Source organism: Rhipicephalus microplus, chromosome X, assembly GCF_043290135.1.
Source record: "Rhipicephalus microplus isolate Deutch F79 chromosome X, USDA_Rmic, whole genome shotgun sequence".
Classification (NCBI taxonomy): domain Eukaryota; kingdom Metazoa; phylum Arthropoda; class Arachnida; order Ixodida; family Ixodidae; genus Rhipicephalus; species Rhipicephalus microplus.
The window spans coordinates 474,354,959-474,379,387 of record NC_134710.1 but is presented as its reverse complement, the minus strand read 5'-3'; the positions used below and the strand labels follow the sequence as shown (position 1 = coordinate 474,379,387).

The 24,429-nt window shown below is 46.2% G+C and overlaps 1 protein-coding gene across 1 annotated transcript; it reads right to left on the bottom strand.

Moving 5' to 3' along the window:
• Nucleotides 1-20,110: 20,110 nt before the first annotated feature.
• Nucleotides 20,111-21,214, bottom strand: LOC119161751 (piggyBac transposable element-derived protein 4). The gene has a single exon (XM_037414269.1). The coding sequence runs from the start codon at nt 21,212-21,214 to the stop codon at nt 20,111-20,113; it is 1,104 nt and encodes a 367-aa protein (XP_037270166.1).
• Between the last annotated feature and the right edge of the window lie 3,215 nt (nt 21,215-24,429).

Here is a 24,429-nt window from a genome sequence, read left to right as displayed (position 1 = left end):
TGAGTTTTAAATAATAGCAGCACCCCTCCACCACCTCGGAAGGACCAAAAGAAGAAGAATGCTATTAAAAAATCTCTGCTATTCAACTGGAGTCTTCCTCGCGCAGTATTCCAAAGCGCTGAAGCTATACGCTGTCCAAATGCTCAAACATGCATGCGAGACTTGCATTGTGGCGCAGCCTTCTAAGGCTGGGGATATAAAAATAAGAGGGGAGGACTGAACGCGACTCACATTAGTACCAACGTGTGACTCATACCCGTCACCACAAATTTCAGGTATGTTCGCTTATCGCTGTAATTGCTATCGCAACGTGAAATAAGCTGTTGTGCTGTTCCAGAGCATGTGTCTCACTCCAAAGGGCCACGACTGCAGTCATGGGACTGAAAAATTGAGCTGCACGCGACTAAATCAAACCATTCAAGTCCAGACCAATGCAGCTATACGTGACCAATTGCAATTAGTCGCGTTTCAACTATCTTGGTCACTCAACCGGTGCTAAACGTATACGTGTCAACGGGCTGTAACATTGCATGACTGCGTAGTTACAGACGCAACTTGAACTCACTGATATCAGGACAAACGCTCCTAGAAAGGACGTCTTAACAAACTTGCACAAAAGCTACATAGATAACGCTCGTTCCTTTTTGTTGGCGTCTTTTTTCTGGAAGTGCTTGCGCTTACGGTGTCGACAAGTACGGGCAACCGACTAGTTTGAAGAACCTTAACGCTGTTTACATTCTAACATTCACAAAGGCGAAAGCAAGGAAGGTTTGTTTTTAAGATTAATAGTAAATCAGCGAAACTGATAAAGTATATGAAATCACACACACACTTCGCTAGACCGCTGCGTTCTTCCTCCTTATTGCTCCAAACATGGAACGTAGTTCACATGTCTGGGGCCAGCCACTAAGGCCTGTCGACAGCTTCTATCCCGCATGAGCCTCATGGTATCTGAGGCAAATCTTCTTCGAAACAAAGACTGCAATGCGTCGTGTCCAGCAGCCTAGCTTCCATGACTGCTGCGCCGGTATGACACTCACCGTGCCCTCGATTTTCTCCGAACGAGACATCTGATAATTACTACACGAATCAACACGTTTCATCCCCAGTTGCCGTAGTCTGGCTCAAGATAAAAGCCCGAAGCCTCTCTTTGAGTGGCGTTGGTGTGGGCCGAAGCCATGGAGCTGATTTCTCGGTGTCTAGGTCATCGATAACAAAGGCACCCCGAAATGCAGTCCTCTGTCATCTCCGCAACAGCGGTTACTGATATCATTCCTTCAAACCACAGGTGTTGCAGCAACGAAAGACTCGACTTTAAACAGGACCAATGATGCTGTGGATTCTGGCTGTAAAAACTAGCCCGAGGGCGTTGAAGGAACCTGCATGGCAGTGGTAGAGCTTTCCCGGCAGCAGGGCGATATCTTTCAGTAAGACCATAGAGATGACATTGTTAGACTGAAAGGTGCTCCTCTGGTCGCGATGTCGCTGCTCGCAACCAAATGAGGAAGGGCTTTGGGGGCGGGAATTACACACGAAGCAGCTTGGGTGAGGAGTTGGGCAGAACGGTATGGCGCACTATCCATGAATGATGTTAGCATCATTTTCCTGTTGCGCGCACGTCATCTTCGTCATACACGCACCAATTTATGAGACGCCTTGATGTTATCGACAATATCTGGTTGTCACAGCGTGTCGCATCTGCCATATTTTCTTAATTTTTCTTTCATCTGTTCGTTACGAGTAAACTATGTGCAAACCATAAAGGAAACGAGTGTACATCAGTTTAAGCTTAATTATTCATGGTTTTGAATTTGCTGAAAAAATTCTGCAAGTTTTTAAGAAATATGAAGAAAAAGCAATAGAATCCTAATAATATGCTTCATGATCCTAAAGGCTGTATTTATTGTAGTAAAGAAGATGAGTGCTACTCAGAAAGGCAGGGGGTATGACTCAGTCGGTGAAGACGACGTTTGGCTGGCTGGGTTCTCGGGCTAGTTCCGCCATTACCGCTTGACGTGTCGTGACCGCTCTCCTGTTTTATAAAAGAGTGCCATTCTAAAGCGCCTCATTATAATTGGTGGAGAGTGCTGGATAACGCCTAATCCTGGAATTGCGAAACCGTACGTTGCTTCCAGTTGCTACGATGTCCGCGAACGACGATCAGCAGGCGGCCACCTCCGCTCCAACTACTGCAGCTCCTGTCTGTCTCGGCTCCTTTCGGCAACGCGATCCGCCTACCTTCAGTGGAACCGATGACAAAGACGTGGAAGACTGGCTCGACAAATACGACCAGGTGAGCAAGCATAAGAAGTGGGACGATGCGCACAAGCTTACTGTCGTCCAATTTTATTTGACCGACGTCGCCAGTCTGTGGTACCGTAATCACGAGAGAGACCTCCCCACCTGGTTGGCCTTCCGAACGGCGTTTGCGGACTTGTTTGGCCATCCAGCTCTTCGCAAACTACGGGCCGAACAGCGCTTGCGTACTAGGGCTCAGCAGAATGGTGAGAATTACACCAGTTATATCGAAGATGTGGTTGACCTTTGCCGGCGTGTCAACTCGGCCATGACAGAAGCCGAGAAGATCAAACAGATCTTGAAAGGCGTGACTGACGACGCATTTCAAATGCTTGTCGCCGAAAGCCCGAAAACGGTAGTGGAAGTGATCCAACTTTGTCAGAGCTATGATTAGCTCTGGAAACAGCGTGACACCACTCGTCGTGCCAGCGCGCCATGTGCAACAATCTCAGCTTCAACGTCGGCTGGCACTGCTATAGACCCCACCACTTTGCTTCTCGAGATCAAGCAATTTGTACGAGAGGAGGTCGCCCACCAGTTGTCCCTCGTGCCTTATACCTCCGAAGGTGCCCCATCTACTTTAGCGCCATCAATACAGCGAGTAGTCCAGGAGCAAGTGTCCGAGGCGCTACCAACAGCTCACGCACCACCTGTGGCTGCTCCATTGACCTATGCCGAAGCACTGAACGGAACCCGACGTCCGCCTGTCACGAACGGTCACGTTTCTTTGTCGCGAACGCCTACGTCCACGCACCCCTTTGTCGTACCGACTGAGCCTATGTACCAGGCTGCCCGTCCTTTCTCCCGACCACCACCTCCACGCTTTCAGAACCCTTGGCGCACTCAAGACAACCGCCTCATATGCTTCGCCTGTGGAATTGCGGGTCACGTGGCATGATTTTGTCGACGGCGCGAGTTTTTCTTGCGTGACGACGTCAGGCCCAACAATTACGATTTACCACCACGATCGGACCCTGCTGTATATGGCGACACTGCCACCATGGACACATTTTCACCTCGCCGGAACTTCAACAGACACCGGTCGCCTTCACCCCGACGCCGTTACCTTTCCCCTATGCTACGTCGACCTCGCCCTGTCTCCGAGGAAAACTAGGAGCCGCAGTTCCGGGGGCAAGAACTGCGGATCTTACGAACTCCACAAGAGCTTGTTTTTCGCCGTTCAACGTCGTTGCTGTCTCCGTTGAAGGTATACCTGTTTTTGCATTGGTCGATACTGGCGACGCAGTGTCTGTAATGACTGAAAAACTTTGCCGTCGACTAAAAAAAGTGACAATGCCTCTTCACGACTTTGTTTTGAGCACTGCGAGCGAGCAACGAATTCGCCCTTTTGCTGTGTGCACAGCGCGTGTCGTTATTGCTGACAATATTTATGTCGTCGAGTTTGTAGTGCTCCCGCAGTGTTCCCAGGACATTATATTGGGCTGGGACTTTCTCTGCACTCATCATGCCGTCATCGACTGTGCTCGCGCCGAAGCGGAGTTCGCGCCGTTATGCGACGCTGCTTCACTCGACTCGTCCCTTTCACCTGCAAAAGTTTTCGTTGCCGCCGACACTTCGATACCCCCGTTCTCGTCCGCCCTAGTTCCGCTTTCCTGTGACGTCTCTAGTAGCTCAACTGTTCTTTTTACGCCTTCTGAAACCGCTGTTAGCCGCAAGTGCTTCCTGATTCCTTTCGCCGTTCTGAATGTTCACGATGGATCCAGTGTAATTTATGTTTGAAATCCGTTTCCCTCGCCTTCCAAGTTACTGTGCGGAGAGTGCCTGGGCTTTGCCGATGACATTGATCCCTCGAGTGCACGTGTAGTTCCTGACCACTCGACTACGCTACCTATTGACGCTGTTGATTGTTGCGCGTCATCCTTTTCCCCATCATTCACCGACGCAATTTCGCGCTGCATCGACACCAATCTTACGGCCCAGCAGTGCACCGACATCATCGCCCTCCTCGAGCGCTTCCGCGCCAGCTTCGACCACCAGCAACTGACTTTGGGCCATGCTTCCACAGTGTCTCACGAAATCGACACTGGCCTTCACGCTCCTTTACGTCAGCGTCTGTATCGGGTATCGGCATCTGAGCGTCGCATAATCGCAGAACAAGTTGACGACATGTTGAAGCGAGGTGTTATTGAGCCCTCTAACAGCCCGTGGGCCTCCCCAGTCGTTCTAGTCAAGAAAAAGAATGGCTCAATAAGATTCTGCGTCGAACCGTCGGTTGAATACGATCACGTGCAAAGATGTTTACCGGCTACCTCGCATAGACGATGCCCTTGAATGCTTAAAAGGCGTGGAGTTCTTCTCCTCACTAGATCTGCGTTCAGGTTATTGGCAGGTTTCCATGGCCGAGGCTGATCGCCCCAAGAGGGCTTTTGTTACACCTGATGGTTTATACGAATTTAACGTCATGCCATTTGGGCTCTGCAATGCGCCTGCCACTTTCGAGCGCATGATCGACAACATCCTCCGTGGCCTGAAATGGCAGACTTGTCTGTGTTATTTAGACGATGTCATGATATTTTCAAGCGACTATTTAACGCATCTTCAGTGGCTCGAGACAGTGCTTACTTGCCTCGCCGCCGCAGGTCTACAGCTCAACTTGAAGAAGTGCTGCTTCGGCGCTCGAAAACTCCTAATTTTGGGCCATGTTGTATCTAGAGATGGCATTCTTCCGGATCCGACGAAACTCCGTGCCATTGCCAAATTTCCTAAGCTGAAGACCTTAAAACAACTTCGCAGCTTCCTCGGTTTCTGTTCATATTTTCGTCGTTTTATTCGCAACTTCGCCTCCATCATATCGCCCTTGACTGACCTTCTTGCCGGCAACAACGACCTATTAGTTGGTCATCAGCTGTGATGACGCATTTGCCACACTTCGCCACCTTCTTACGTCACCTCCTATAATGCGACAATTCGATCCTCTTGCCCCGACGGAAATACACACGGATGCTAGCGGAGTCGGCCTCGGTGCTGTGCTCGCCCAGAGTAAACCTGGATTTGATGAGTACGTCGTCTCTTACGCCAGCCGTGCACTCAAAAAAGCAGAAGCCAACTATTCAGTCACCGAAAAAGAGTGTCTAGCCATCATATGGGCCATAGGAAAGTTTCGACCCTATCTTTACGGGCGCCCATTCAGTGTGGTTACAGATCATCATGCATTATGTTGGCTCTCCTCGTTAAAAGATCTCACCAGCCGGCTCGCCCGTTGGGCGCATCGGCTACAAGAGTACGACATCCACGTCGTTTACCGATCTGGCCGAAAACATTCCGACGCTGACGCTTTGTCCCGATCACCTCTACGATGTAGTGACAAGTCGCCGTCTTCGCCTGCCCCCGACGTATCTGCACTTAGTGTCAGCGACATGCTACAAGAGCAACGAAAAGATCCTTGGATCGCTTCACTTATCAATTTGTTGAGTCGAACTCCCTCGCAAAATATCCCTAGAGGTATGCGCCGTCAAATACAGCACTTCGTTATCAGAGATGGTTTGCAATACAGACAGAATTATCTCTCCGAAGGACGCCAATGGCTCCTAGTCATTCCCAGACGTCTCTGCTCAGACATATGCGCCTCCTTTCACGCCGACCCACAATGCGCCCATGCTGGAGTGTTAAAAACCTACACCCGCCTGTCCCACCGCTACTACTGGTGTAGAATGTATCGCTTCGTTCGTCGCTACGTATGTTGCCGTCTCGCTTGTCAACGCCGGAAGAATCCCACTCTAAGTTCTCCAGCTCCACTACAACCCTTACCTTGTCCTGCCCGACCGTTTGACAGTATTGGTATTGATCTGTATGGACCTCTTCCGGTTACACCGGCTGGAAATCGCTGGGTAATCGTCGCTATCGATCACCTTACGTGCTATGCAGAAACTTCACCACTCTCTTATGCGTCAGCCAGTGACGTCGGTCGTTTCATACTGCATCAGATCATTTTACGTCACGGTGCACCACGTGAACTCCTGAGTGACCGAGGGCGTGTGTTTTTGTCGGACGCTGTCGAATCGCTTCTCAAGGAATGTCAAGTCATTCATTGCACCACCACCGCGTATCATCCTCAAACTAATGACATTACAGAACGATTCAACCGTACATTAGAAGATATGCTGTCAATGTACGTCGCAACCGATCACACCAATTGAGACAGTATTCTCCCTTTTGTAACCTACGCGCATAATACTGCTGTCCAGACAATCACTGGTTTCTCGCCATATTTCCTCCTTTATGGTCGCGAGCCCTCTTGCACGCTAGACACCATCCTTCCTTACCATCCGGATGTTGCTGAGTCGACGACGATGTCACAAGCTGCTAAATACGCGGAAGAGTGTCGTCAGCTTGCCCGCTCCTTCACCAGTGCTGAACAGCAACGCCAGAAACACCACCGCGATAGCCCGACGTCTCCAGCTTCTTATGCATCAGATGACCTTGTCTGGCTTCGCATTCCTTCAATCAGCCCTGGTCTCTCAAAGAAACTGATGTACAAATATGACGGACCTTACCGTGTGGTTAAACAAACTTTACCCGTCTATTACATCGTGGAGCCGCTTGAGCAGCCCCATGATCAACGACGCCGTGGACTTGAGACCGTCCACATAGACCGCCTAAAACCGTATTATGATCTCTCTATTGTCTCCTGCCCATGAGTCGCCAGGATGGCTCTTTTCCGGAGGGGAGGAAAATGTAGTGAAGAAGATGAGTGCTACTCAGAAAGGCAGGGGGTATGATTCAGTCGGTGAAGAAGACGACGTTTGGCTGGCTCGGTTTTCAGGCTAGTTCCGCCAATACCACTTGACGTGTCGTGACCGCTCTTCTGTTTTTATAAAAGAGTGCCACTCTAAAACGCCTCATTATATTATATGATTGTTGTCTTCTTTATCGCCATCATTGTTACTTGTGGTGGGGGTGGTGGTGGCGTTGTTTTGAAGAAGTGGCCCATACGAGCTTTGGGGTATTCACCAATGCGCGGGTGGATAAACGTGCATGCATTTCAAGAATAAATTTCATTCATACGTTTTTCAAAACATTTCAAACCCTGTTTGTAGCAGATATCGGGCAATGAATAGTTTGGTGCTAACTGAAACAATTCTCACGCTCATGTAGGCGTTCGGAGTTTATTTGCAGAAGGCTTAAATGGTGAGACCGCTGAAAACCAAGCTTTGTTCAAGCTGCTGATAGATGTTGCTCTTCCACTCTACACACCCCTACTTCCTCTTTTTTAGGCCGGCACATACTCCACACAATACTTCGCAGACGATTGACGCCATGCGCTTCATGCAGCATCGGACAGAGCAACAGGTTTCAGGCGAGTCACATGTATACGTCCGCTTTGGTAGTGCGTTACCAAATTATTTTTCAGCACAACACATTGCAGACTTTATAGTAGCCGCAAGGTGCTAACAAAGTACCGCGGCTTGTTGAGGAGTGGCCCTTAAAGGCCAATTGTTTGCAAACAGTTATGTTTGTGAATTGATTGTCAATAAAAAAGATCAAAATGTACAAAAATTCTGGCAGATTCTACAAGTTGTGACTATAATATGTACCCGAGAACATCATGAAGACACGTTCTTGCAAAGTAACGTGAACGACGAAGAGGACATTTGAACCCTGAATGGGTACGAGATATGTTAGAGGATACAACAACAACCACAATAGACGATTGTGAGGAACAACCAGCCAACCAACTAACTAACGTGGCCGATGAAGGTGACGTTAGTAATGAAATGCTCCACTCTGTTCTGCTCCGAACGCTTTGGTCTGTTTCGAAAGCTGCTGGGGCCGCAGATGGCAATTGATGCGAACTTGCACATTGTGTTTAACATGTCACACCAGCACCAATCAAGCTGCCTTCGATCCAGCGGCACACCTACACGTTCTTCCTGAAAGATATCACATTTCTACCTGGAACATGGCGCTGCTGCCATGCATGTTTGTCTTTTGGCCTCGACAGCATTTTGTCAGCAAGATCCCAAGGCATCATTGGCCATGTTCCAGCCCCTGTTTGTGACCTCTTCACTACCCGCGACTCAAGCAATGCTATCAGTAACCATGGATGTGGAGCTCGGCTCTAGTGCCCGAAGGACCGGGTAAGTTTGGTTTTCGACGATGTTAGTACCAGGACAATTACGCCGCAGTAACAGCTGAAAACGCTTGCTGTGAACTCTTAACCGTGAAGCATGTGCGCCATCACCGCATTCATCACCTTTTCTATCTACACAGCCACCGTGGAGCCAACGACGTTGTCAGGGCAGATAGCCGCTGTTGAGCAAAGCAGCTCTCAGTACACTCTGTTGCCTGGATTTGCCAGCGAAGGTACATCGCTCTCTTGCTCAATGAATACGCCGGCACTGCCTCGGAGACGCCGTCGTCTTGACGAAGTTTGTGAAAAGAGCGAGTGCCTTCAACTTCTTGTGCTTGTCGCTCAGCAGGTGTTCCGAGCAAAGGATGGGGCTGCTGAAGTGCTTGCCGTAGGCCAGACAACAGAATCCCGGTGAAGCCATGCTGATGCTAAAGTGATGCTGCGCTGGTGGACCGAAACTTGAGTGAGTGTGCGCCTTATCGAAATCAGGAACTGGGTGATGTGTGACCCGTAATCGTCTTGTCGTGGAGACTTCGAAGTATGCGTGGGCCCACGAGGAGCAATTACTGGCAGTGAAATCGCAGTATCAGGGATGAGTCTCCCCAGTGTCCCGAAGGATGGCGACTCAAGCCGCAGTGTTGTCTGATTGTTTGTATCATTTGACTGCGTCTCGATGTAATGTGTAAGAATTCGTACAGATATTAGTAACTTAGAGGTAGTAACGAAAGTGTGTCGGTTCTGTCTCCTCATTTCCCCATTGCCCTCATTTTCCTTTCCCTCCACTTGGAGGGAAAGAAAAATGAGGGCAATGGGGAAATGAATGGCTATGTCACGATTTATCTTTTCCCAGACTTATTATCTACAAACTTCAGAAAATAGGCATACATAGTGATGTTATCAAATGGATTTAAAATTTCTTATCGGAGCACCGCCAGTGTGTTGCTAATGGCAAATAATCGTGCTACGTAAATGTCCATTCAGGAGCCACAGGGCTCTGTATTGGAAGCTATATTATTTCTAATTGTGAAGCGTTTCTTTGCGCACCGCAAGCACTTGTGGCGTCTATCTATCTATCTATCTATCTATCTATCTATCTATCTATCTATCTATCTATCTATCTATCTATCTATCTATCTATCTATCTATCTATCTATCTATCTATCTATCTATCTATCTATCTATCTATCTATCTATCTATCTATCTATCTATCTATCTATCTGTCTATCTGTCTGTCTGTCTGTCTGTCTGTCTGTCTATCTATCTATCTATCTATCTATCTATCTATCTATCTATCTATCTATCTATCTATCTATCTATCTATCTATCTATCTATCTATCTATCTATCTATCTATCTATCTATCTATCTATCTATCTATCTATCTATCTATCTATCTATCTATCTATCTATCTATCTATCTATCTATCTATCTAACTAATATATATATATATATATTTCTATATATATATAGGAATGTATATATATGTATGTGCCATCCAGTTACACTGAGGGCAAAAATCTATATTTAATGCTGAAAACTACGTTCTGCTGCTTCATACTCCACTTTGTCACATCGGCTGCCACAGCGACTTTTCTCTCAACTTCTTTGGTACATATTCAACTGGTCCCTTTTTTGGTTTTTAAATCAGGCAGGATGCGCGGGGTCGCCTCATGGTTGACAGAAATTAGATGCCTTCTTCCTTCTTCAAGAAGCACCGCCACTACTACCACCACCATTGTTTTGAATGCTTCGAAAACGTAGAGATGGCTGTAGAGGTGGCTCAGGTAAAGCGGGAGGGATGTTCATGCGTTAGCAACGCGTACTTTTTACTCTATGAAAAAAATTGCGGTTTTTCAAGCTGCGCGTGCAAGCACGTAGTGAAGCCGGCCAGTTTATTTACGGGTTTTCTAATTGCTTTCCTTTTAGGGTCGAAGCTCCTTATGGCGTTGTAGGTGCGTCCCCCATTGTCGTAGTGCGTAACCTGTGACACATACCCGCATACCATTGGTACATACCCAACCTCAGGCACATATCCGCATGTCTACATGCTACGAAAAACGTAGCACGGCATCATTATTACGCTCTCGGTGTCAACAAAGCGCAGACAGCAGAAATGTGGCATATACTCTGATTTAGTCATTGGATTGTCCGCTAGAATGCGGTACTTGTATATGATGTGTATATGGCAAACAAGTGAGATAGCGGTACGTAAAATGTTCACTAGATGGACGAACGGACGCATGGACGAATAGACAGACAAGCAAATGGACAGACAGAAACACGGACGAGTGGACGCACGGACGCACGCACAGACGGACGTGCGGAAGGACGCCGAAACGGACACACGAACGTGTGCTTGTACGGACGGACACCCGCACGGACGGAAGCACGGATAGATTGGCGGACGCTTCACTTCGCTCATCATCATTCATTCCATGGATATGCTGTGATTTTTCACTCTACACGCTACTTTCTCTTTTAGACAGGCACATATTCCACGCAATATTTCCTCTTCGCAGACTATTCACGCCGAGCGTTTTATGCAGCATCAGACAGACCAATTGGCTTCAGGTTAGTCGTACGAGTATTTTCTGGGTCTAGGTTAGTAGAGCGTTTCTTGATTATTTTAGGGGCGAAGCTGACGCCGTGGGTCGTTCCCGCCTCTGTAGTATTTGTAGTAGTATGTAGCCACCTGTAGTTTATACGTCGCTCAATAGATGGTGTTGTGTTTATATGTCGTTGATAATATAACTAAACTGCCGCAGTGGTTTTCAGGGCACATTCACGCAGTGAATATTGATTGATTGATATGTGGCGTTTAACATCCCAAAGCCACCATATGATTATGAGAGACGCCGTAGTGGAGGGCTCCGGAAATTTCGATCACCTGGGGTTCTTTAACGTGCACGCAAATCTGAGCACACGGGCCTACAACATTTCCGCCTCCATCAGAAATGCAGCCGCCGCAGTCGGGATTTGAACCCGCGACCTGCGGCGTGAATATTGCTCACCGGGGCGATGCGTCCATGCGCCCATGTGTCCGTCTCTACGCCCGTCTGTCCATGCGTCCGTTCGTGCTTTCATACGTGTGTGCGTCCCCCCGTCCATGCGTCTGTGCCTCTGTTCGTCAAGACGCACGGGTGGATAAACACACGGACAGACGCTTCATGCCACTCATCATTCAATCCGTGGATATGCTGTGATTTATTTCATCACCACAAACTTCAGACACCAGCTGTTTAAAGGTGCTAAAAAAAGCCATGGCATGTCGCGGTGTGACCCGTAAAGGCCAAATGTTTGCAAACAGTTATGTTTGCACATCGCTTGTCCCATTAAAAAGAATAAAACGTACTCTGGCGTATCCCCCAACCTATGGCAATGAGAAATACCTGAGAAATTCATGCGGAACGTATGTTTCTGAGAAGTAGCGTGAAGAACGAAGACGACGTCTGCCCCCTAGTGGTAATGTGGAATGTAAGAGATCTACAACATTATATACGTACAAAAATCAGAGTATTGATTTCATTCAGGTATAACTTCTTTTGTTCATTTAAGTAAATATAGTCATTAAATCAAGCACCACAATTTTCTAGGTCGTCGTTTATCTTTCTATTATATAATCTTCATTATCCCGACACTACACAATATTTTATAAAACCACCGAATTCCTGGCCAGTACCCCACAGTAGGTATATTGCACGTGCAATAGGGGAAGAAGAACAAGAACAGGAGCATACAACCACATCAACTCACGAGGCCGGCGAAGGTGATGTCGTAAATGAAAAGTTGCGCTTCGCTCTGTTCCGAGTGCTTTCACAGAGAAGCTAGTGGCTTGAGCCGCGGATGCCAACTCATGCGTCCTTTCTCATTGGATTCCACACGACACGCAAGCATCAATAAAGCAGCACTCAATCCAGCCACACAATCGGCACCTTCTTCGTGAAAAAAGTCGTTTTTCTACCTAGAACACAGCACTGCAGCCATGTAAGGCTTCCTTTGGGCTCTACCAAGATGTTTAAGCAAGATCCCATGGCATCTTTGGCCAGGTTCCAGCCCAATTTTGTCACCACTACGCCACGTGCGACTCAACCAATGCTCTAGCAGTGAGCGTCGCTTTTGAGGCTGCCCCAACGGGTTGGTTTGGATTTCTACGGTGTCAACACCACCACTCTAATCGCCCCGCCGCGGTGGTCTTGTGGCTAAGGTACTCGGCTACTGACCCGCAGGGCGCGGGTTCGAATCCTGGCTGCGGCAGCTGCATTTACGATGGAGGCGGAAATGTTGTAGGCCCGTGTGCTATGATTTGGGTGCACGTTAAAGAACCCCAGGTGGTCTAAATTTCCAGAGCCCTCCACTACGGCGTCTCTCATAATCATATAGTGGTTTTGGGACGTTAAACCCCACATATCAATCTATCACCACTCTAATCTGTGGCGATGGCCGAAGACGCTTGCTTCGAAGTCTTCACCATTGAGCATGCTCGCCATGATCGCGATTGTCATCGTTCCTTACTTTACGGTCACCGTGGAGCCGACGACGTTGTCAGGACGGGTATCCACTGTTCAGGACTCTGTCCGTATTTTGTTCTTGCGAAATTTGCCCCTGATGGAATGTTGTCGCTTATGTAAGGCGCTCCCAGTGGGCCCTGCTGCCTGGATTCACCATCATAGTCCTCCAGTGTCCCAAAAAGGGTGAAATATTGACTGCATCTATTATTATATATTATTTCACTGACTCTAAATGTCTTCTCTAGCAATACGTGCAAGTGTTAATAACTGAAAGGTTACCGTAACTTGTGTAGGTTTTGTCTCCTCTGTTTTCTCCTTACCCTCACTTCCCTTTGCCGCTCTAAGCTTGCTCTACTATACAAGTCTATGATGTGCTTTACATTCTCCTTTTGTCTCTTCTTCCTCACTTAACCTTCCCTACCAATATAGTGGTTTTGGGACGTTAAACCCTTCATATCAATCAATAAACCTTCCCTACCACCTTGCTATATTGTTTCATACATGACTATGCTATATCCTTTGCTCTTTTTCCTCGTACACACCCAAGCAACACCCCTGGCTTCCCTCCCCCCATCATGCTAAATATACTTCACTTCTCTATGCATTGCTAGGACTTGTGCGACACACGTTGTACGTTATGTAAAAGCAAGAACTTCACGTTTAGTGATTCGAGTAGCGGTACTCGAGCGATGTCTTTGTCAGATACCTTCTGCATTTTACTGCGAACAAGAACGAATATATTCAAGCCCGACTTTATAGGCCTGTTATAAAATGAAACATTTTTTAGTGAGCGGCTAGAAAAAGTATATTCATGATATAGACTGTACTGTGTTCTCAGAATGGCTAAAAATAATTATCGCGCTCTCTTTTTCTAAGTATCTTTCGTCCTCCTTTTGTTAGGATTACTTATTTATTGATAGGGCTCAAAGTTTATATAACCAATTATTGGCCAGTCCTGCAGAGTGGGTATGACCTATAGCTAAGGCATCATAATCATCATCATCATCTTGGAAGATTGTGCTCTCCTCTTCTGCGCGACTCTGGAGAGAAGCTGGTTCACCTGTGAAGAGTGACTCATGTGTCCTTGCTGGTTGGATTCGCCGTAACATCTATGTCTACCAATAGAGGTGCGTTCAATCCAGCCACGCTATTGACGCGATCGTCCTACCAGCCACTTTGGATGATGTCCTCCAGCTGCATGGAACACTCCACTGCGGCCATGAAAGTTCTCTTACCGGTTCTGACTAGTCTTTTTTTTTGCGAGGAGCCGAAGCACAGCCCGTCCTGTTACAGCCCGGCTGCTTTGTCGCAACCTGTGACTGAACCAATGACATCGGTAACTGCTGCTATGGAACTACCCAGTCTGTCGTCTGAGGCATCCAGGCCTTATTGCCCATTACTTCCAATAATGATAACACTGGGGTCGTCACTCCAGGCCGTCTGCCTAGGCCCAAGCCCCAGCGGTGAATATTCGGGCATCGAGCGTCCGCGCGGCCTTTCGACAACGTTTTTCTTATGGTGAACTGTATCATAAACGAGAAGATTTTTGTGAGTTATCAGCAAACGGACTTCTCCAAGCAGAGATTTCAATGGAGCAGGAAAGAGCAGCTGCAGTTCGTAGCTCGGCAGTTATCTTATATCGTCCCGCACGACAACATAGCGAGCGTTAACCCGGAGCCAAGGCCAACGGAACTGCTGAGGAGTGCAGAAGGAAAAATGGTGGACAGCCTCCGAGGTACGACTGCCATCACAGGAGGAGACGCAACGACGTGGCTTTGATCGGGGACTAGAGCCCGAGCGGATCATTGGTGCTAGAGACTCCAGTAGGGAACTAATATTTCTGATAAAATCGGAAAACATCAATGAGGCGAACCTGGTTCCATCTCGGCTGGCCACCGTCAAGTGTCCCCGAGTGGTGATTCAATTATATACACAAGGAGAGGTTGAGCTTGCACACGAGCTCAAGTGCGAAATATAGCTCTACGCATTAGCAATAGCAAGAGTGCATTCGCTTCATGAAGTGGTCATAATCAGAGAAGTTTATCGGATAATGATCAGTGACCAATAAAGATGTTCTTTAAAAATTTTATCTCGTTCCTGTAATGCCAGAGAACATGAAGTCTATCAGCCCTGAGAAAAAACTTATTATCGGGATAAAGAGAATAGATATACTGTTTGTTTATTTCTTCCCCATGAGGCTGGAAAGAGGGAAAAGAATTTTGCTGAATTAGCATTCTTGTTGCACCCCTAAATGTTATGTGGCTGGAGCATAAAAATATTTGCCAGAACATTTGAAAATGTTGGAAATAGTTCGAACTGTTATCTCAAAGAGTCAACCTTTTTCAGCCCGATATAATGTAAACGACATGAAGAAAATTCAAAATAGGCAAAATATGTGCCAAAGTAGTGTTCACACCCACGAGTATGCTGTGAAAAAGTAATAATGATTTTATTAACGTGTGAAGAAGGTCTCTGGAAAGCATTGCCATGTGCACCAACCAGACATTCAGTTAATGGTAATGCATGGCTAGAATTTTAACTAAATTGTACGGCAAATGAAAACTAAGTCCATTTAAAGTAAAAACGTGAACTTCTTGGGCCGAAATGGTAATGCTGCTCGACTTCAGCTCACCCACAAGCCGCGGTATCAAATCCCTACCGCCACAACCACAATTTTGTTGGAGGCGAAAATGCTGAAGGCCCGTGTAGCTGGATTTAGGTGTATGTTAAATAACTCCAGGTGGTCAAAATTTCGGAAGCCCTATACTACGACGTCTCTAATAAACATATCGTGCTTTGCAGACGTTAAATCCCCAGAAATATTGTTATCTTGGGGCTAGCAACGTGCCACGTCATATGGTGAGTACCTACTGTTTAAACAAATGTGTCACGGTTTTCTCAGTTGCCTTGTGTTGGTTCGTTTATGAATTACAATATTGTGAAATAGTAGATGAGTTTTATTATATAGTAGCACCCCCTCCACTACCTCTTAAGTACCAAAAAAACAAAAATGCGATAAATGTCTGCTATTCAACCGGAGTCCTCCTCGTGTGGTATTCTAAATCGCTGAAGCTATACGCTGTCTAAATGCTTAATCATGCATGTGAGAGACTAGCATTTTGGCGAGGCCTTCTAAGGCTGGTGACAAAAAAAAAGGGGAGGGACTGAAGGCGACTCACATTAGTACCAACGTGCGACAGATACCCATCGCTACGCAGAATTTCAGGTATAATCGGGTATAGCTGTCCTTGATATCGCACCGTGAAATAATCCGGCGTGCTATTCCAGAGCATGTGTACAACTCCAGAGGGACATGACTTCAGTCATGGGACTAAGAAATTGAGCTGCTCACGACTAAATCAAACCAGTCATGTCATGCCCGATGCAGCTATTGGCGACCAATAGCAATCATTCACATTTTAACTATCTTGGTCGCTCAATCGGTGCTCAAAGTATACGAGTCAACGAGCTGTAACTTTGCTGGACTGCGTAGTTACAGACGCTACTTGCACTCACTGATATTAGGACAAAATATTTTAGACAAGACGTGTTTACAAGTTTGCACAAAAGCTACAAACATAGCGCTCGTTCCTCTCTGTTGGTGTCTTTTTTCTGGAAGCGCTTGCGCTTAGAGTATTGACAAGTACGGGGAACTGACTAGTTTGAAGAACCTTCACGCTGTTGAAATTCTAACATTCACAAAAGCAAAAGCAAGAAAGGTTTTTTCTTAAGAGAAATACTGAATCCACGAAACCGATAAAGTATATGAAATTACACACGCACCAAGCTAGACCGCTGCGATCTTCCTCGTCATTGCTCCAAACAGGGAACGTAGTTCACATGTCTGGGGCCAGCCACTAAGGCCTGTCGGCAGCTTCTATATCGCATGAGCCTCGCAGTATGAGAGGCAAATCTTCTTCGAAACAAAGACTGCAATGCGTCGTGTCCAGCAGCCTAGCTTCCCTGACTGCTGCGCCGGTATTACACTCACCGTTTCTTCGAGTTTCTCCGAACCAGACATCTGGAAATTACTGACGAAGACACCTTTTATCACCGGCGCCGTAGTCTAGCGCAGGATCAAAGTACGAGACCTTTCTTTGGGTGGCGTCGGCCTGGGCTAAAGCCGTGGAGCTAATTTCTCAGTGTCTTCGTCATCGATAAGAAAGGCTTCCCGATATGCAGTCCTCGGTCATCTCCACAATAGCGGTTACCGATGTCATTCCTGTTGTCACAGGTGTTGCAGCAACGAAAGACTCGAATTTGAACGGGACCAATGATGCTGCGGTTTCTCACTGTAAGAACTAGCCCAGAGTCTTGAAGGAACCTGCAAGACAGCGGTGGAGCTTTCCCGGCAGCAGGGCGATGTCTTTCAGTAAGATCATAGAAATGACATAGTTAGACCAAAAGCTGCTTCTCTGGTCGCGATGTCACTGCTCGCAAATTCTAGGGCACAGGGGGCCGGAATCGCATACGAAGGAGCTTCGGTGAGGAGTTGGGCAGAAAGGTATGGCGCACAATCCTTGAATGACATCAGCATCATTTGCCTCTTGAACGCACGTCATCTTCGTCATACGCGCACCAATTTATGAGACGCCGTGATGTTATTCACAATATCTGGTGGTCACAGCATGACATATCTGCCGAAATTTTTGTATTTTCTTTTTCATCTTTTTGATACGAGTAACCTATGTGCAAAATTTTGGTGCATACAATAATATATTTCATGGGTACGACTACCACATACCTCGATATTTTGTACTATAGCATGCCAACGATAAAAAATACTAGTGTACATCAGTTTAGGCTTTATTACTCATGGTGTCGAACTTGCTGAAATATTTCTGCAAGTTTTTCAAAAATATGAAGCAAAAATCAAGCAATTGAAGCCTAAAATTGTGCTTTTTGATCGTAAAGGCTGTATTTCAATTTGATTGTTGTCATCTTCGTCGCCGTCATTGTTACCTGCGGGGGGGGGGAAGGGTTGTGGTGGTGGCGTTTTGAAGATGTGGCCCATAGGAGCTATGGGGTATTCACCAATGCGCGGGTGGATAAACGTGCATGATTTTCTAGATAAAATTTCACTCATACGTTTTTAAAACATTTCAATCACTATAGCAGGTCTCGGGCAATGAATTGTTTGGTGCAAACTGAAAGAAATTTTACGCTCATTTAGGCGTTCATAGTTTATTTGCAGAAGGCTTGAATGGTGAGGCCGCTGAGGACCAAGCTTTGTTCAAGCTACCGACAGATGTCGCTCTTCCACTCTACGAACTCCACTTTCCTCTTTTTAGCCCGGCACATAATCCACACATCACTTAGCAGATGATTCATGCCACGCGTTTGACGCAGAATTCGACAGAGCAACAGGCTTCGGGCAATTCACATGTATACGTCTGCCTTGGTAGAGCGTTTCCCAATTATTTTTCATCACAAGACATTTGAGACTCTTGTCGCCGCAAGGTGCTAAGGAAGTACCGCGGCAAGTTGAAATGTGGTCCTTAAAGGCGAATTGTTTGCAGTTATGTTTGTACAATGATTCTTGTTAAAAAAAGTTGAAAACGTACCAAAATTGTGGCACGTTGTACAAGTTTTGACAATAATATGTACCCGAGAACATCATAATGACACGTTCTTGCAAAGTAACGCTAATGACGAAGACGACATCTGAACCCGAAGTGAGTCCGAGCTATGTTATAGGATACACCATAACCACAATCCAGGATTTTGAGGAACAACCAACCAACCAACCAACCAACCAACTTACGAGGCTGATGAAGGTGAGGTCGGTAATGAAATGCTCTACTCTTTCTGCTCCGGACACTTTGGTCTGTTTCGAATGCTGCTGGGCCCGCAGATGGCAATTCACGCGTACTTGCACATTGGGTTCGATACGGCACACCAGCACCAATCCAGGTGCCTTCGATCCAGTGGCACCATCTACACGATCTTCCTAAAAGATATCACATTCCTACCTTGAACATGGTACTGCTGCCGTGCAAGTTCCTCCTTTGGCCTCGACAAAATTGTGTCAGCAAGATCCCAAGACATCGTTGGCCATGTTCCAGCCTGAGTTTGTCACCTCTATGCAACCCACGACTCAAGCAATGCTATCAACAACCACTGCTGTGGAGGACGCCTGTATTGCCCGAAAGACCGGGTAGGCTTGGTTTTCAGCGATATGGGGCACCACGACTATGCTCCGCGGCGACGACCGTAAGCGCTTGCTGATAGCTGTTAACCACGGAGCATGCTGGTCATCAGCGAATTCGTCAACTTTTCTATCTACATGGCTACCGTGGAGCCAACGACGTTGTTCGGGCATGTATGTAGCCCTTGTTGAGGAAAGCCGCGCTCAGGGCACTCTGCTGCCTGGATCGGCCGGCGAAGGTACAGCGTTCTCTTGGTCAGTTAACCCTTTGCGGTCCCAAACGTTTACCCACTTTCCGGTCGTTCCGGTCCGAAACTATTTCACTAGTTTGAGGCACCACGAAAGAAAACGACAACTGTGGGAAATTAACTTGGCGGTTGTTTATTTCGTCAGTTCCTCTTTGTCTCAAAGGTATGTAGCGATACTTGGGCAGTGTGTGGAAGCGTTCAAAGCACTCTCCTGGGTGCAGTCCGGGATTATTTCTGCAGGTTTTGCAGAAGAACACTGTTTCCCTCCAGCCCCCTTTTGTTTTCCGGTCACTGCAAACAGCGCAGTCCTTGCTGCTTTGGCCAGGGAGCTTGTAGATGAAATGGGGCTTTCCATCCAGCCTTTGTTCGCAATCCAATCTCGCAGATGGGCCGCGCTTCCCAGCGCGAGCCCTTACGTCAGCAACCAGCTGCTCTATCAGGTTCCTCCGGTACTGGAGGTGTCGCTGCTCTTTCTCTCCCTGCTTCAGGAGCTGCAGTCTCATCAAAATGAAGCTGTTCACTATCGAAACTTCCAGAAGCCAAAAAAAAGCTTCCTCCACCATTTCATTGACTTCCGGGAAAATGCATAACTTGCACAGTAATGATCGGCCCTGTCCACTGCACCCATGTTTTCAGTGTAGTCGCATATCACCACAGGCTTCTTCAGTGTCAGTGTTTTTCCTCCAGCTATCTTCCTTGGCACTTCTTTTGTAGACGCATTGTGGGCTGAGCTTAGCATTGTCACTTCACGTTTATCCCGCCAGGCAAGTGCCATGTACGAGTTTTCTCTGCGATAAGCCGTCACTTCACCTTTTTTCATCTTTTCTTGAGCTGCTGTGGCATTTGTTTTCGATTTGTCATCACAGTCCCAGTTAGCAAAATATTGTGCGAAAGTAACTCTTCCGCAAGCATTGGGGACGTATAAAATCTGTCCGTATACAGATGATAGCCACTGCCCGGTGTAACTTGCTCCACTTCCTCCAGCAGGTGGAGCACAATCCTGCATGTGAAGGGAAGCTCGGGACAGCAGAAGCTATCAGTTGTTGTGCTGCCGTAGTATGGTTCAAAGGCCGAAATGTAGCCTGTTTGGCAGTCAGCCAGCGCATAAACGCGCATGCCCCATTTTGTTGGCTTCTGGGGATTGTAGCACTTGAATGAAGCTCGGCCTTTCAAGCCGACAGTACTTTCATATACGCAAATTTTGGGGCCGGCGTTGCAATGCTCTCTGCATTTAGCATCTATGTAGGTCACAACATCCCTGATCTTGCTTCCACGAGTTGGTGGACCTGAAGAGGTATGCGGGCTTGGTGCAACGTGCAGCATCCAAAATATTAGAAGAAACCTTTTTCGTTTGAAAACGTGTGGGAAAAAAGGCATCTTCTTGAGGAGGTCGTTGCTAAAGTATTCCTTCTGCTCCGATTTGGGGTTCAAGGTTATGTTCACTATAACCCCTAGGAATGCTTTGAATTCTTGCACGCGCACATCTTCCCAGTCATTCCAAATCAAGTACTGCTGAAGAACACCGGCACTCGAGATTTTATCACGGGCGTAGCGGTTTGTTTCGCGCACTATTTGCTCAATCAGCTGGTCGGTGAAGAACAACTGAAAGTAGTCCATCTCGCACTTTACATTGAAAGAGCTTACTTGAGATCCCGGGTTCGCGACAGTGAAGGGAAGAGGGTCTAAATCTGGTAAATTATCCAAGTAGGCTGTCCAGTCGGTTACACGTGGTCCTGTGTTGTTCTGGTTGTTTCCACCGTCTCTACCGTCCTCGTTTTCTTCCTGGCTGGCTTCTGTAGGATCACTTTCTTCAGTATCTGAAGGAGCCACATAGTTGTCTTCGTCACTAAAACCGTCTTCGCTTTCGCTACAAGCTTCAGAATTACCGCCGTAGAAGGCACTCGGTGAAAAGGCGGCCATTCCGCTGCAAGCGGCACTGATTCTGAGCTGAGCGCCACTCGAACAATCGAAGAGTTCAACCGCGTAAACTGCGCCATCTGGTGAAAAAAACAAAGCTGAAATCAAGGCAGTTCTTGCATTTTATAAGAGGTAGCGCAACATGCACAATAAAAAAAAAATGCGCGCGCAATTCAATCAGGAGAAAGCGTGTCGGGCAGTGCCCGACAGCGGACCGCTGCGGCCGTGTTGTGTTGTCGGGCGGCGCCCGACAATGAACCGCAAAGGGTTAAGACTTCGGCACTTCCTCGGAGACGCCGTCGCCTGTAACGAAATTCGTGATAAGGGCAAGTGCCTTCAAGTTCTTGTGCTTGTCGCTCTGCAGGTGTGCCGAGTAAAGGATGGGGCTGTTGAAGTGCTTGTGATAGACCACGCAACAAAATCCCGGTGAAGCCATGGTGATGCTAAAGGGATGTTGCGCTGGTGGGCCGAAACGTGAGTGAGTGTGCGCTTTATCGAAGTCAGGAACTCGGTGATGTAGACCCCTAGTCGTTTTGTCGCGGAGACTTTCATGTATGCGTGGGCCCTTGCGCAGCAATGACTGGCAGTGAAATTGCAGTTACAGGGATGAGTCTCCACAGTGTCACGAAAGATGGCGACTGAAGCCGCAGTGTTGTCTTAGTGTTTGTATTATTTGACTGTGTCTTGATGTCATGTGTAAGAATTCGTGCAAATATTAGTAATCGAAAAGCTAGTAAAGAAAGTGTGTCGGTTTTGTATCCTCAGTTCTCCATTGCCCTCATTTCATTTCCCTCCCCTGTTTTTCTATGAATGGCTATGCCGCGGTTTATCTTCTCCCAGACTTAATATCTACAATCTTAAGAAAATAGGCATACATAGTGATGTTATCAAATGGATTTGAAATTTCTTATCGGTGCGCCGCCAGTGTGTTTATAAGGGCAAATAATAGTGCCACGTAAATGTCCATTCAGGAGCCACAGGGCTTTGTATTGAAACCTATATTATTTCTAAATGTGAAGCGTTTCTTTGCGTGCTGCAAGATTTTTTGACATCTATCTATCTATCTATCTATCGATCCGTATATATATATATATATATATATATATATATATACATATATATGAAGGGGTGAAATTTAATGGATCCAGTGGAAAATGTCGTAGAAAAAGAGGTCAACAAACGTGCGAAAACACAAGTTTTACTAACGTTCCGGCAGGTGGGCATGCCTTCGTCGGATCCACTCCTACGAAGGCAGGCCCAGCTGCCGAAACGTTAGTAAAACTTGTGTTTTCGCACGTTTGTCGACCTCTTTTTCTACCGTATATATATATATATATATATATATATATATATATATATATATATATATATATATATATATATATATATATATATATATATATATATATATATATATATATATATATATATATATATATATATATTCGTTTATTTACAGCACCTTACAGAGCCCTCGAGGGGCATTGTGTAAGGGGGGTGGTACAGATAATATGTTAGAAAAATATATATGTATAAAATATACACATACATAGGCAAATAATGAATATAATAGAAAATGCAGTTCAACTTATGAACACGCAAGCAAAATACATACTAGAAAAGTGAGTTACAGTATGTGAAGGTGAAATAAAAAAAACTATTATGACAGTAACTACAACCTAGCAATAGTGCAAAAACATCGGCAACAGTCCTATAAACACTGATGATTACGAAGATGCGATAGAGCAGTTTTTGGTACATAAGTATTTTTTATGAGTATGATAGTACTTTGTGTGGTCATGTTCAGACGCAAGATCATCTGGCAAATCATTCCACAAACGAATAGCTCGTGCAAGAGACGACTGGTTGAAAGTGTTAATTTTGCCGTACATGCGTGATAAGCTAAAGGTGTTATGTAGTCTGCTCTAAGTTCGATGTGCTAGATTAAAATGAACAGATGGCATCATGGTGATGTGGATGAGTTTGTGAAATAGTGATAAAAAGTGAGATTTCGTGGCGAATTTTCAGTGGCTCGAGTGCAAGGCTATGTTTAATCTGTGTTACGCTGGACGTGTAGTTGTGATTACGCACTATGAATCGACTAGCTCTGTTCTGTATACATTCTAACTTATCTATGAAGTATTGTCTATATGGTGACCAAATGGAGGATGCGAACTCCAGTTGAGGACGGATTAGAGCAAGATAAGCCAGTTTGCGCACATCGGAGGGAGCACTGTATAGATTTCGGCACAGAAAACCTAATGATTTTGATGTGTTGTCACAGATAGAAGTGATACGTGTGGACCACGAAAGTGTAGAAGTTAAGTTTATGCCTAGGTATTCGTAATGATTAGTGCCTTCTACAATGCTATTATCAATTATGTATTGGCTATTACAGTTATCACGTTTGCGACTAAAGGTGATTAGTTTGCATTTGGAAACATTAAGTGTCATCTGCCATGTTTTGCACCACTCAATTATATGCTCGAGGTCTTTCTGAAGAGTTAGATGATCGCTATTGTTGTGGATGGGACTATAGATAGTGCTGTCATCGGCAAATATACGCATACATGAGGATAAGTTGTCAGGCAGGTCGTTAATGTAGATGAGGAAAAGTAAGGGACCAAGAACACTGCCCTGTGGTACACCAGAGGAAACGTAACAGAGTGATGAAGAGTGATTGTTGGCGATAGTGAATTGTTGGCGGTTAGTTAGGAAGTTTCTGAGCCATGTTAGCGTGAGTGAATAAAGCTTTAGGGATGACAGTTTTAATATGAAGCGACAATCAGCAACACGACCGAAAGCCTTCGCAAAATGAAGAAATAAACAATCTGTCTGTAGATTACTGTTCATGTTAGAATGTAGGTAGGTGGTGAACTCAAAGAGTTGAGTCTCGCAAGAACTACCCTTTCGGAACCCGTTCTGGTTTGAGAAAAAGAAATCGTTAGATTCTAGATGCACATAAATGTTAGAAGCTATGATATGCTCAAGCATCTTGCAACATATGCACGTCAAGGAAATGGGGCGATAATTTCCACTTGAACTTTTACTACCAACTTTATGAACTGGCACTACCTTCGCTATCTTCCAGTCAGAAGGCAACATTCCTGTAGTGAGCGACTGCTGAAAAATGTGAAACAGGATAGTGCCAGGCAAATAAACAGTGTTCTTTATTATTTTTGAATTTATATCGTCAATACCAGAAGATGATGACATCT

Excerpts from the sequence above, each read along its gene's own strand:
- LOC119161751 (XM_037414269.1), bottom strand. The coding sequence starts at position 21,214 with ATGGCCGCCTTTTCACCGAGTGCCTTCTACGGCGGTAATTCTGAAGCT.